Raw genomic sequence first — 15,163 nt, 5'->3', positions numbered from 1 at the left:
ATGATCTATAGAGCGCTCCAGGGATGACGTATTTTTGTAGGCCAACCAGGAAGTTAGCTTCGCCCTTCCCTCGACAAAAAAAACAATGGTATTTTTCCATTGGGTGCTGGATTATTGCAGAAAATAATCTCTGTGGCAAACAAATTTTTATGATCATTTCTGTTCAGTAAAATAATCTCCACAGATGAACACCACTTTATGATTTTTGAAGTGTGAATGCAATCGCCAGAAGTAAAAAGCTAACGTTAGGCTATAAACAAGCTACACCATGGTCACAGGAATGTGAGTATACTCATTTGATCCACAAGAGTCTCAGCTTTACAGTGATACCCAATTTAAGCTATTCCAAGACTGTTTAGGGACCACAGTCTGCAGGAATATTCAAACACATCATGTTAGAATAGGCAAGAATAACACATTTATACTGCTTTTATTAATTTTTTTGCCCAAAACTGCATGTGATTATCATAAAGTGGTCATGTCTGTAAAGGGGAGACTCATGGGTACCCATAGAACCCATTTTCATTCACATCTATCTTGAGGTCAGAGGTCAAAGTGACCCCTTTCGAAATGGCCATGACAGTTTTTCCTCGCCAAAATGAAGCTTAAGTTTTGAGCGTTATTTAGCATCCTTCCCGACAAGCTAGTATGACGTGGTTGGTACCAATGGATTCCTTAGGTTTTTTCTAGTTTCATATGATGTGTGTGGCCCTAAAAGTGAACCTGCTAGAGCCTCTGAAAGACAGTAAAGTCGTTCGGGATTGCGTTCTCAGAGGATTGAAAGTGCCTGTAGAGAGGTAACTTGTAGATAAACAAGCAACAAGGCCAGTTTTTCCTCTTTGTCACACAGACTCATGTTCCCCAGACTTCCAACCCTTTTGATTGTAATGACCCCGTGACTTCTACTTTAGCTTCACCCTCAGGACAAACTTTACACATTTGAGTTCCTCTAAAGGACCACAATCCATTTAAGCCACTAAATGATGACAGTAAATGTTCATAAATATTGAATGTTGACCTTCAGGATAAATTCATTTTCTCCAGACTGAAAATACAAACTTGTCCTCTGCTGGCTAATAAACTGGCTCTATGAGGGTTAAGAAATAGTATCAAATTAAACTATGTAAATGTATACCTGGAAGCACGGGGACAGTCTTGTCCAATCAGAGAGAACTGTCAGCAGCCCAGTTACTGCTGTCCTAAAAATAGACTGAGAGAGAGATGGAGGGTGTTACCACCACACTGCTCAGCTCTGTTCGACAGACAATAGAAACCATTAGATATTTGTCAGTGGTTAATAAAGTCATGCAGTATTTTCATCAATATATATTCATCTAACACAGCAGTGATGGAGCTCATGTCCACACAACACACACCTTACATCCTAAACTCTGAGACAGAGCGAGGGTGAGACACTACAGCTCTCTGGTTGGGCCGCCGCAATGATGTCAACTCAAATTGATGCCGGTAACCAATCACAGTCCAGAGAGAGAGAGAGAGAGACAGAGAGAGAGAGAGAGAGACAGAGAGAGAGAGAGAGAGAGAGACAGAGAGAGAGAGCTCAGAATCTCAAGAATGACATAGCAAATATTAATATAGCAAATATCCTGCAGCCTCCAGGAAATGACCACAGAAAAGAAAACAATAAAAGAAACTAAAACTGCACATGCCCCCTGCTTACAATATATCACACTTTCCAAGTTACAAAATAGAATTTCAACTATTCCAAAATGATTTTTCTTGAATAAATTGTCGCTGCAAAAGCGAGTGTCGGTTAGTAAGTAGGGCTGTCAATCGATTCAAATAGGTAATTGCTATTAATCACAAATTGATAATAATTAGGTAATTTCTTATGTGTTCAAAATGTACCTTAAAGGGAGATTTGTCAAGTATTTAATACTCTTATCAACATGGGAGTGGACAAATATGCTGTTTTATGCAAATATATGTATATATTTATTATTGGAAATCAATTAACAACACAAAACAATGACAAATATTGTCCAGAAACCCTCACAGGTACTGCATTTAGCATATAAAAATATGCTCAAATCATAACATGGCAAACTCAAGCCCAACAGGCAACAACAGCTGTCCTCAATCAATGTTTTTGTTTGGTGTTCACTCCTCTTTCTAAGAGAGTTTGACGGTGAAACACGAGTGTGAGTAAATTTCTCTCTGTGGCATTACTTCGCTCATTATTCTCTGACCCTCCGACTGACCACCTCGCCACAACAGTGAAAAGTAAAGTTGTGGAATGGGATGAGAATAGACCGGCGGCACCTGGCATTGCCATGGTTACCGGGCAGTGGATGAATGATGTCAGCACCGGTTCCCATGACAGCCGTCACCACAGAGATAAAGGCCTTTTGGACAGCTGTGGTGTCTCCCTATAAGTCTGGAGAGCATGCCTGTCCTTTCACACAGTACAACCAAAAAATATCATATATACCTGTGACAGGTTCGTACGTGTTTTATGATTATGTGACATTAACTGGGTAAAACACAAGAAATACTGTGTTTTTGGTCCCATTTATAGTGGATAAAAAGAGTGAGGACTTAAAACAACTAACGAGACACCAGTGAGGGGTTTCTATTTCTTATTCTATCTACAGCTACGAGTTTCACATTTGATATATGTGATTACTGATCTCTTGACCTCCCCTCGTCCCCTCCAGATCAACGGCGTGGATATTCAGAACAGAGAGGAAGCGGTGGCCATTTTGACCCGAGAGGACAGCATCAACTTCTCACTGCTGTTGGCCAGGCCTGACATAGAGGTGACGTCACACGACACAACACACCATCACATAAATCAATCCCAACTTGTCGGACACCGACGCTTGGTCAGTGGCCCTACGCTTCAAGCTATGACGCTCTACGTACCCCTCTAGCATCAGTTTTGGACGTGTCAGGGACGGCGTGTCAGTTTTTCCAGCCAGTTTTACTTCCTGTTTTTTGGTATCAGACCACAAATGAGACAAGAATTAGCGCAACACACCAACTCTCTCTCACTCGCTCTCTTGTTTATCGTCTCCACCTGGCGAGGCGGCGTCCTTGCAGACTCAAACGAGCATGAGTGAACCTGCAGCTTGGAAGATGACGTATGACCTGCAACTTCTACTATAGTCATACGCCATATTCCCATTTAACCAACAACCTTCTTCTCTTTTTTTTTTACTTTGAGCACAAATTATTATTTGTCAAAAAAAAAATGGATAATCAACTTAGTCAGGAAATGACTCAAATAAATATGAAATATCATAGAAAAGCCAAAATACACTGAAGGGGGGCTTTAAGTACGTAGCCGTGTAATAAGCGGGATAATGTAAAGCTAGCGGGTCATTGTTGTGAAATAAACCCCTTCAGGGCGATGACCCTGTCGGGGTTTATTTCACAACTATGACCCGCTTGCTGTAGATCCCTTATATAATAGATTTTTTAAAAAAAATGGATTGTCTTAATAGCTGTCAGTATATTAACAGATTAATCTAACAATCACTTCACCACTCGTTTAAAGTGAGTGACTTGTTTTCTGGGATAATGGATCTCTTCATTTCCAGGTCCAGAAATAGTCCTCACATCCATAACTTCAGGTCTAACAGTGTCTCTCCTGTTTCATCACTCAGCTCGCCTGCTGCAGCCTACTTTACTAACCTACTTTCTCCTCGTGTCACTGCTGCTGCTGCTGCTGGTCGACAGGAGAAGAAAGACTCATTAACAGCCACAGTTTGGTTCTCAGTGTGGTCGCAGTGTTGGATGTTATCCTTTTCTTATATCTGTAACATACAGTATATGAACTAACAGCTGGTTTGGCAGGAAGTTTGTTTCCTCGCCTCTAATATTGATCGATTTTGGAGACCCGCTGACCTCTCCTCTAGCACTACCTAACTTAACATTTTCAGATGATTGGATCGCCTGACCCGATAGCTGTAAACATGCAGCGTTTGCTGAATTCACACTCTGAATATTGACTTTGGCGACCTCGTGATATTTCTCTAAATGCCACCTTCAGGCCAAACCTTATTCTGTTATTTACTCATCTGCCCATCACCTAATGCATACATTTTTGTCATGGTCTTCCAACTTTTTTTGCTAGTCGTGGGGGAGTGGAGGGGTCAGGGTGCGAGATCTCAGGAACTCACGACGCGTTCTCACCCCCAACTCATTAAGTACGGCAGCTTGGTCAGTGGCCCTGCGCGTCGAACTATGACACTCTACGCACCCCTCTAGCGTTAGTTTTGCACATGCAGGGCTGCCTCTAGTGGCCGTAGTAATTATGACGGGAGTAAAAGAGGAAGTCAGTTGACGTAGTATAAAGAGCGACAAAGTCCTTGTATGCAGGAAGTCGGGGTGGATGGATGGGTCAAACATACACTAAACCAGGAGACTGCTGTTCATGTCCCGTGTGAAACCAAAAAGTCAACGTTGACTTAATTTAACTTGCGTACATAATTTGAGTTACATAACAAACGTACTTAACCCAAACCATGATCTTTTCTTAACCCTAACAAAATAATTTTGTTTGAATTCACAAATTGAACCACGTGTTGAAGTATTTTGGACTACCCTGCACGTTGAAAAATGATGTTATGCATCATGTTATATGTTGAATCTTAGTATTTCTAAATTTCTGATCATGACTCTAAGTAAAAGGATCATCATGTAAAACCCTCGAACACATACTTGCCAACCCTCTCGATTTTCCCGAGAGAATCACGGTTTTCATCGCCTTCTCCCGGTTTTCTCCCGGTGTCACAATTCACCCGTATTTCTCCCGATTTACAGCAAATTGCACAGTTTTTTGTCCTTTTCGTTATCTCAGCCTGTTTCTGGAACTGAACAGTGTGTATAATCCCTACTGTTTCCACCTTCGCGTCAGGGTGCGGCATCGCCCTGTCAGGGTTTCTTTCACAACAATGACCGGCTCGCTGTACATTATCCCTTACATAAACGTCATATACATTCATGGTTGGGTGTGTGCTCTCTGTGTGTTAGTATACACTCACAGCCATGATAAATGTCCCTACTATGACAGCAGGTCCCAGTGTGTGTGTGTGTGTGTGTGTGTCCACATCTGCTGACAGAGGAGGAACTACAGGACGTATTTATACACGTCAGTTAAAACACATACACACACATATTCACTGATGAATGTGCACACAGTGTGTGCATACAGTCACATGACAACGAGATGAACGAGCCGTCACTCAGCCGGCCAATCAGTGTTCAGACATCTCTGACACTTCAGCCAGTCAGATCTCCTCGTAATGAGAGAACAGGAGATGATGGATGTTTTATCGACTAAGCAAATAATAAATTGGGAAGTGACGGGGGAGGAGCTGTGATGAAATAGAGAGAGAAAGCTAAAGCATTCAGAATGGCGTTCTAAATGAGTTTTTTTTTTATTGTATTATTACAATTTCAGCCACCAAGTGGATCTTGAGTTAAGATTTTATTTTTGTCTAACCAATAACAGTGTTGGTCGATTTATCAACGTGTGAAAAATAAATGGTTAAACCCAGTAAATTCAGTGCAACCAGGAGGTAAAATGGAATATTTATAGCGGCAGACAGACTGAAAAGAGACGGAGGGGGTGAGGTAACGGTGTCAGAGATAGATGAAGTAGTGAGGGGATGGAGGGATGATGGATGAAGAGAGGAGAAGATATTTATCCCATGTGACCTGGTTTCTTTAGTCAAGGACACACACACACACATCACACAAGTACCGATACACAACAAATACATTCACAACAACACTTTCACAAACTATTTTACAAAAGGAGGACGCAAAGGACGTATTGTATCGATCCCCCATAGTGGCCATGCTACTGGTGTTGCTTGATGGACTTTTGAGGTCTCCTTAGTTTTGGTAAAAATGATCATTTATAGGATTTCAGCCATTTATAAACCGAATAATTTGAAAATGAGCTGTAAAATGTCCCGTTTATCTTCATTTTCACATTAATTTTCTCTGCGTCCTTCCAGAATGACAACCCTGCTGTTCCAGAGGAGGACATGGAGCTGACTTTGGAAGGAGGAGGCTTCCAACCAAACCCTAAAGCCTCCTCCTGCTCCCTCACTTCCGCTCATCCCTCCGGCTATTACCGCCTCTGTCGGGGAGGAGGTGGAGGAGGAGGAGGAGGAGGAGGAGGCCTGGCCTGCCCGGGGGAAGCAGGAGGTAGAGGAGGTGCAGCGGGCGATGTGGACGTGGAGGAGGAAGAAGATGAGGAAGGGGAGGAAGGAGAGAGAGGAGAGAAGGAGGACAGAGACCCTCCTGTCCCCCTCCCTCCTCTGCTGGGCCTGGCTCCTCTGCTGTCCAACAGCCAGGAGCTGGACAGCGGAGTGGGCCGGACCGACGACAGCACCCGCTACGAGGAGTCGTCTGAACACGACTTGCTGGGTGATCAGACCAGTGCCTGTAACACCAACACCACCAACACACCGGGCAGCACCAGGAAGTTCAGACCGGGACCCAGCCCCAGGTAGGACCGGTACTGAAGGCAGATATCGAAATCGTGTCAGTTCTGGAGTATTTGTACAGAAGTATTTTTCCAAAATTGAGCGTAGCGTTAGTTCAGGCAGGTCACGAGGTCAAGCTCTGCTCATATCACAGCCCAATCAGCTGATTCCCCTCTATGCATTCAATTGGCATATCTCATACAGGGCGCCTTATTTAAGCTGCTTCAGCCTGCCTGCCCTTGCTGCGTCCTCTACAAGCCGTTCGCAACCAACCTTCAACCCAGCTCCTCCTTTTAATACTGTGTCTGACTTAATCAATGTCATTCCTGTTGTCATTGATGCCGGCTCTGTTCTGCACCCAGGGGGGTCTTTGCTGCTGCTCTCCCTGCCTTTGGCTTTCCTTATATGCACATGGAAGAGCAAGGAGGAGGTGTGCTCTCCTTGCCTTACGCTTTCCATGTATGCACGTGTATCCACGTATGCATGTGGAAGGGCAGGGAGGTCCCCGAACAGAGCCATCCCAACAAATATATAATACTGCGAATGGAAATAAAGTTTTTCTTTGATTAAAGTGGTCCTGACTGAATTTCCATTATGTCATCAGCAAAATATCCTTTTTTTTTTTTTTTTTAAATGACTTCAGCCATGAGGAATGTACAAATATTGTGAGGAAGTCTAATAATCTAATTATACTCAGTTTTAGTATACCATTATATCACAAACCCCCTCTGTGTCTCCTGTACCCAGGCCCAGTCCTAGACCCAGCCCCGGACTCGGCCCTAGCCCCGGGCACGGCCGAGGAGACACCACCCCTCCTTTCCTCCACCTGAGAGACCTCCAGCTCAGCTCCGACTCCCTCCCCGGCCTGGACTGGGCAGCTGGAGGAGGAACAGGAGGAGCAGCGTACAGCCCCCACCACCACCACCACCATCACAAGGTAGTGTATATTAAAATGAGGGCTTGTTAAAGGATAAGGCTGGTTATATCCTATATTGTACTTATTGTCATCAACTACCATAAAAAGAGCCAATCCAGCAGTGAATGTATCACCTAACAGGTATTTTCTGTGTATCACAGCCTGATCTCTCTTCTTCCTCTGTGCCATAGAGCTCCATTGTTGTCCTTTTCACATATTTTTCGGACTTTTTTCACAATTTTCTTTCACATATTTTATATTTTTGGGACATTTTTCACATTTTACTAATATTTATATTTTCACAATAAAATATGTGAAAAAAAAGTATTGAAATATATGCGAAAAATGTCCGAATAATATTTGAAAATGATTAGTAAAATATTTGAAAAATATTCGTGAAGCATGTCCCCAAAAATATATATATATATATATTTATATTTGTAAAATATCCCAAAAATTTGAAAAAATATCTAAAAATTATTAGTAAAATCTGTAAAACACATCAATGAGCCTCACTGTGTCATTGTTTGACATCTTCCTTCATCACCGTGAACACACACTGTAGTTTATTCTGACTCAATCCCACATACACCGTCCTGCTGACACTAATACTCACTAGAGCACCACATGTGGATTAATCCGCCACTGAAAATAGTCCCCAGCAAATGCACTATTTTCTCCTGTTTGTTTGATAAAAACTACAGTGAGCAGCTGTTTTAGGAAACTACTGATACTTTTTTTTTTTTTTTAAATGAAACTATACGTCTTCAGAAGGAACTAATGGGCTGAGGGGCACAGACGGAGGGAAGTATTGAGAGAGGCACTATCACGTCGTTGATTTAGGGTTTTTCATGGGATTTGTGGACAAGAACAAAAATATAGACTCTTAACTTATTGTTTGAACAACTGATATAACTCTAAATGACTCAGATGGGCTTCCAGGTTGATGTACTGTGTGTTCTCATGTGCTGCAGCACTGAGAAAAAACCCTTTAGACTATTATCTAGAGTGGTGCACTTCAGTCGGGCTGTCAGTCGTCTCATAGCAACAGGAGCTGTGACCAGAGCTTCCACTGTGTTTAGTGCTGCTTGATAAAAAGAGATAAAAATCCCTACTGCAGGGTGAAAATGCCTTTCAAAACTAATGTTTGGACACTTTGTTATACAGCATTGGCCTTTATTAAGAGATTTGGACTTTATGTTATGAAACAAGACTGAGACTTTACAGTCCTGCTAGCCACTCTGTGAGGCTGTACCCTACTGAGCTGTGGGAATGTCATTAGCTCTGCAGATACAGTATGTGGTCATAAACCAAAGTATTAGATACATTTAAAAGTTGAGCTGATGATGACGCAAGATGAAAAGTCAGGTGATCAGCTTAATGTTATTACAATTCATCCTGAGGGGATCCATCAAATAGTTGTTTAGATATTTCAGTCTGGAGCAAAGTGGTGGACCAGCTGACAGACGGACATTGTAATCCCTAAAGCCACACCGCTAGCAAACCTAATTTCCAAGATCTGTAACTGTATTTAGACAACGGTTGGATTCTCTAGTAATTTGTATGTGGGGTTAAACACACCAAAAATCAGTTATCAATTATCAGTAGATTATTCTGTGATGAATATAATCAGTACTTTCAGCTCGAAGACAAATAGGAAGGACAGATTGTGATCCGAGGGGATGTTTTGAAAACAAAATATGGGAGTTTGGTTACTATAATATATAATAACCATCATTTATAAATGGTAAATTGATTGTAAATTAAACTTAGTCAAGTTATTTTACTGTTAACAAACAATGAAATGATAATTAATAATGTTTACTAACTATTAGTAATGCTATAAATTATGGTTATTATAGCGTTACCTATAATATTAATTCTAAAGTTTAAACATTACACAAAATGATCTTATTAGATTGTTTCAGCTGATTCTTAAAAAAAATATTTTACATAGATATCTTCTGAAAGCACAAATAGTCATCCTCATATTATTGCAACACGATCAATGTCAAGGTCAAATACAACAGTAAAAAAATAAGATTTAAATTCTCATGATTACTGGGAGCTATGCAGGACTTCTGGCCTGATGTTGGTTTCCGTCTGCTCACGTCTGACCTCTGACCTGCAGCTCTACCACCACCATCCCTACCAGCCCCCTCTGACGATGATGATGCCGGGTCTGACGGAGGAGGAGTACCAGCGGTACCAGGAGCTGCTGGAGATCAAGTGCCAGTACGAGAAACGCAACGAAAAACAGCGAAGAGAAGCGTCGAGCGTCGAAGCAGAGGTGAAAGACCAGGAAGAGAGAGAAGAGGCAGAGGAGGAAGCTTCTTCTTCTCCTTCTTCGGTGGTGGTGGTGGTGGACGTGAACCGCAACGCGACTTTAAGTGAGCACGAGATGGCGCTGATCGAGGAGGAGTTACGCCACCTGGAGTTCAAGTGCCGCAACATTCTCCGAGCACAGAAGATGCAGCAGCTCAGAGAGAGATGTCTGAAAGCCTGGATGATGGAGGAGGAGACGGTGGCAGCCGGAGTGGGGCGACCAGGCCCTGAAGCAGGTAACCATGACAACAACTGACACTGTATGAAAGAAAGTCCCAAGTCCCCAGTCCCAAGTGTGTCTGATCTGTTTAGTATCTGTGGAAATGTGAATTACAGCCTGGACTGGAAGATTTTTTTCAAAAGTTGAGAAATGCCACTTCATTCTAACTTATGACTCAAGGCCCTGACTCACCAAGCCGACGGTCGGCCGTCGGACAGATTGGGGCCGTCGCTGAGCGTCCATCGGTTGAGTTTTTGCGGTGTGTCACGCCGGTGTGTTGGAAGTTTTTCCGCAGATTCAGCATGTTAAATCGGTGCTAACTGGCCGTTGGCTGTCATCTTTGTGGTGTGTTTGAGCGCAACTTTTTGACCAAGACAAAGGCAACGCGAGGCGACTCAACGGGTGGCCTTCGTCGCCGCTAGTTCTTTGATGTCGACTTGGTGTGTCCCCATCTTTAGGGGAATAACTTGTCTTGCCATGCAACCAGAAGATGCTCCAGATAGTCATGGCTCCGGGCCTAGAAGTAGTCCGTCACATAACCTCCCGTAAAACCACAACCTGTCTTTTTTTACTCTTTTTTTTTGTACGGACTAATTAGTCAAAATCATTTGTCAGTTCCTTTAACCTTGGAAATTAAAAAAAATCTTTACTTGTAGGTATGGATAATGATAACGAGGACAACGCAGATAACGACCCTCATCGTCACGAGTTGTCGGCCATCAATGAGCTCCCGGAGCGAGAGCGATCCGACGACAAAGACAGCACCAGCGCCTACAACACAGGCGGGGAGAGCTGCCGGAGCACACCATTGGTCAGCACCGAGCAGATCCCACCTCTCCAGGAAGGAGAAGACGAGGGAGGGAGACGACTGATGTCTCCGCCTCCTCTCCTCACCCTCAGTCACTTCCCCCCTCTGAACTCCCCCCTCACCCCGCGGCGTCACGGGCGGGACAGAGAGAGACGCCACTCCAACCTCAGCTGCTCATTCTCCCCGGGTACATACAGGAAGTACGAAACAGCCAATGGAAATGTGGCACACGGCTCAAGCTCCACCCCCTCTACACCCTCCAAATTCAGGTCTTCTTCATGGTTTTCTTTTCAACACGGTGTTTTGTTAATTTCAACTTTGCAAAACTGCATGTACATATTTGAAATAATACTGGATATTGCCGGGTTTGTTGCCATCATCAGGTCCCTGACCAGAGAGGCGGGGTCATCTTCAAGAAGAGGTGTGGCTGATGGAGGCCGGGGCTCCAGAGCAGGTACATGCAAAAGTTCCTCTAGTGTTTAAAAATCGGCTTTACGAATGATTTATGAGGAAGGAAATGCAACAACATTTGTTAGACCTAAAGGATTTACCCAATGCTTCTTGGAGACAAACACAGACTATAAAGATGACTGTGTTCCTCCAAATTTGTACCTTTAAATGTGATTTTCATGGTACTTTTTGACAACTATATTATTATTATTATTATTATTATTATTATAACTATTGTTATTATTGCAGGTGGCGCCACCGACAGGCCCGGAGGTGGAAGTGCAGAGTCCAGTCCCTATTTCACTAGAAGACACCACAGCCACAATCAACCATTAGAGCGCTACCAGAGCTGCATGACCTTGCCTTCCGAGGGCCTGGTGGACCCACTGGATCGAGTCAGAGACCGAGCGAGGGCCGAGGGCGAGGAGAGGGGGATGGGCACGGGCAGCAGCGGCCCAGCCAGCCCCAGGAGTGTGAACAGCGCCCCCTGTGGTCTGGAGGAACACCATAGAGGCGCCTCGCGGTTAGGACTGGCCTTACCGCTCGGGATGACACACTCATCACCAACTGCCTCAACACAACGCATGGAGTGGAAGGTAAACGGTGAAGTTAGCAAGGCGTTTCATCTCCAGTTCTCCCATTAAAGGCACGGTAGGTGATCTTGAGAAATTGGAAAGATTGCACCAGATTTTTAAATATGATTCAATCTAAAAAAAAACAGCCCAATGTGGCCAACTGTTCTCCAATGAAAGATCCTAAACTTAAAGATAGGGTCGACGATGTTGGAAAGGTAGCATGATTTTTAAAGTAGCATCGCCTCAGGAGCTCTGTCTAAACCCATCCCCTCCCCTCGGGGCTCCTTGCAAGGCAACGCCCCCCCACACACATGCACGAGCACCGCCGCATCGTAACTACTTCACAGACACAGAGCGGAGAGAGGACCTCAACTCAACAACGCTACCTCATGACAAGAAACTGCGGCAGTGCTACTGCAGGGCTGAGTAAACGTGCAGTGGCGATGCGCTTTGAGTTCAGGCTGGTGCACGCCAAGGGTAGAATACGAGCAGGGCGGCATCTAATCGGTTCTTTCCAAGCGGACCGCGAGGCAGTGATTGGTAGACGTTTTTACAGGATTACAGCAGCTACAGATGAGGGCTCTTTTCCGGCCCTTTTTCAGAGTACCAATATAACAAATAGTGTATACTGGATAACATTGTCAACCCTGCCTTTAATCTAGTAGCTTTGTTGCCTAAACCTAACCATACTGTGACTGAAAATTCATAACAATAAAAACTGAAAATAAGTCAACAAAGTGTAAAAATAAACTGCTCACAGGATTTAAACCCCAGTCTCCTAGATGATAGTCCTGAGTTTGACCCATTCATACACTGGAACCTACTACCTGCATTCACTTTGTCACTATTTATATTACTACTACTAATAAATATTTTTGCCACAAAGGACTTTCCAAGACTTAAGGGAGCTAGAAATCTGAGGGCAAGAAGCAGCTGAAGAAGAAATTACTTCATGAAGCCCAATCAAACGCTCGCTTCCAGCATCACTTTGGACAACCGGGAACTGATTTGTCCTCTTTGCATCCAGGTAAAGATCCGGAGCGACGGCACTCGCTATGTGGCCAAGCGACCGGTCAGGGATCGTCTCCTGAAGGCCAGAGCCATGAAGATCAGAGAGGAACGCAGCGGCATGACAACTGACGACGACGCAGCCAGTGAGATGAAACAGGTAGAGTCTGCTCAGTAATCACAGCAGCAGAGCGGGGACAAGGATTCTAATCCTTACTTAAGTAAAAGTATTGTCAGCAAAATGTACTTAAAGTCGTTAAAGTAAAAGTACTGATGTGTCACTAAAATGTTCCCTGTCAGTGTTTTACTATTAAATCTGATGTTTCTGGATTAATATTACTGCTGAATTAGTGTGTATGTTGCATTTTAACTCCTTTATATCCTGTTTCATGAGGCTGTGATTATCCTACAGGTCACCACAGGTCATTTTATACAGTGAGGTCAAATTACAAATCAAAAAGGTCTCACTACAATGAAACGGCTACTATGGGGACTAACATCATCACACATGAATACAATTGGGCTCATTGGATCCACAAGAATCTCAGCTTTACAGTGATACCCAATTTATGTAATTCCAAGACTGTTTAGGGACCCCAGTATGCAGAAATAATAAAATACAGCATTTTAGAATAGTCAAAAATAACAACATTTATACTGCATGCAAAAAATGGCATGTGATTATCATAAAGTGGGCATGTCTGTAAAGGGGAGACTCGTGGGTACCCATAGAACCCATTTACATTTGGAGCGTTATTTAGCCGCCTTCCTGACAAGCTAGTATGACTGCTATCATGGTTGGATGTAGCATGGTTTTGTAGTTTCATATGATACCAGTATCTTCACTCTAGCCCTATAACTGAAACTGCTAGAGCCTCTGAAAGACCGTAAAGTCGATCGAGTCTCAGAGGGTTAAATAGCTGACAATGATGTAAAATGAAAATCATTTTTTAAATTTTTTAGAATATCCTAAATTATTTTAATTTAACCAAAGAAATAAGGTGCTCAAACAAAATTAGATCTCTTTAAAATAAAATAGATTCCTTTAAAATGAATAACCCCAAATATTAGTAAACCTCTACAATGATCCAAGTAAAACAGCTACAACTGCAACTTACAGACTTTGGGTGTTGCATAAACACACTAAAGGGGTATTCTGTGTGTCTTCACCTCTGATATTATTTAGATTATTTCACTCACTATGTAAGTTCCTTATTTAACTACTAACATCTCACTTCATCATTATTATTTTTTCCTTAACCTTTTATTTACACGTGGTGACAAACTGCTCATGAAACCAGCGATAACCGTCTGTGAAACTGGTCCAACAGGGCCGATACTGGAGCAAAGAGGAGAGGAAGCAGCAGCTGCTGAGAGCCAGAGAATACAGACGGAGAAGAGAGTTCATGATGCAGAGCCGCCTGGACTACCTCAAAGGAGACAGGTACAGTACCAAAGTCCACTTTTACCCAGAAGATAGAGCCCAATTTATCCTTGCAGTTTGTTTTATGGAGTCACAGTTAATTGTTTTAACTTTAGTGACATTTTTTTAAATTTCATTAGTGAGTCATGGAATATTTGAAATGTATTTCCAGTCACTCTTGATTCACACAAAGGGGTGTTGGTAGAGCTGAGGGGTTATTAGGACATGTTTAACACATTTCTATTGCTTTTAAATTGTTTTCTTTGTGGTTTGTCACTCAAGAGCTCAGAGTTTACCATCTCTGTGTTCACCACCACATCCTGAAGATTAATGTCAACAACTAAATCCTCTTACCTTCCCCTGCTGATAGGATGCCATGCAGCGTGAAAATCCCGACGACAAACTCTTCGTTGATCCAAACCAACAATCTGTCAGTCAATGTTAATTTATGGAAATCCCAGTTTCTGAAACACTGATACTGAAACAAACAGTGATTCATCTTTCATCTGTTGGTGGTTGACCCAGTGTGCACCCTAGACCTTAATCAGCATCATTACCATCACCTGTGAGTGCAGAGCTTAAAGGGCCGGGGCTCCAAATGAGGAACAACACTGTACTTTACTAAGTGACATGTTGATTCAAAACTTTATTTACTTTTTATCTGAGGGTGCAAGATGAAACCTGAAGCTTGCATGAAGTTGTTCACTGGGTGCTGGAAAGCATTTTACAAGCTGTGCTGTCAGAGAGTCAAACCCACAAGCTTGAGGCTGATTTTCCTTCTTCTTCTTTTGTGCACAGAAAGGCTGCAGGTCACTGGCTGAGTTTCTCAGACAGTCAAACTAAGGCTCAATCCCAATGTCCCCCACTAACGCCTTAAAGCAGCAGTAGGCGAGATTGGAATAAATATAAAACGGTCGCTATATCTTGACAGCAGTGCATGAGACAGGTGATCTGAAAAAAAAATCATGTGCCTT

General features: G+C 43.0%; 1 protein-coding gene and 1 long non-coding RNA gene across 2 annotated transcripts in view; one reads left to right on the top strand and one right to left on the bottom strand.

Annotated features, from left to right (window-relative positions):
- LOC119489846 overlaps nt 1–15,051 on the bottom strand; it is a 44,621-nt gene extending 29,570 nt beyond the window's left edge. The window contains exon 1 of the long non-coding RNA XR_005207269.1: nt 14,544–15,051. This is a non-coding gene — a long non-coding RNA (uncharacterized LOC119489846). The remainder of the gene's footprint in view (nt 1–14,543) is intronic.
- LOC119489844 (PDZ domain-containing protein 4-like) overlaps nt 1–15,163 on the top strand; it is a 45,076-nt gene that overhangs the window by 26,512 nt on the left and 3,401 nt on the right. Inside the window, exons 8-16 of the mRNA XM_037772758.1 lie at nt 2,679–2,780; nt 5,991–6,487; nt 7,212–7,401; nt 9,512–9,941; nt 10,582–11,002; nt 11,117–11,187; nt 11,433–11,779; nt 12,786–12,926; nt 14,098–14,210. Of these exons, the coding sequence (XP_037628686.1) occupies nt 2,679–2,780; nt 5,991–6,487; nt 7,212–7,401; nt 9,512–9,941; nt 10,582–11,002; nt 11,117–11,187; nt 11,433–11,779; nt 12,786–12,926; nt 14,098–14,210 (2,312 nt within the window). The remainder of the gene's footprint in view (nt 1–2,678; nt 2,781–5,990; nt 6,488–7,211; nt 7,402–9,511; nt 9,942–10,581; nt 11,003–11,116; nt 11,188–11,432; nt 11,780–12,785; nt 12,927–14,097; nt 14,211–15,163) is intronic.

The sequence above is a fragment of the Sebastes umbrosus genome, chromosome 6, assembly GCF_015220745.1.
Source record: "Sebastes umbrosus isolate fSebUmb1 chromosome 6, fSebUmb1.pri, whole genome shotgun sequence".
Taxonomy (NCBI): Eukaryota; Metazoa; Chordata; class Actinopteri; order Perciformes; family Sebastidae; genus Sebastes; species Sebastes umbrosus.
The sequence above is the reverse complement of the archived record's forward strand: the minus strand, read 5'-3'. Positions and strand labels throughout refer to the sequence as shown.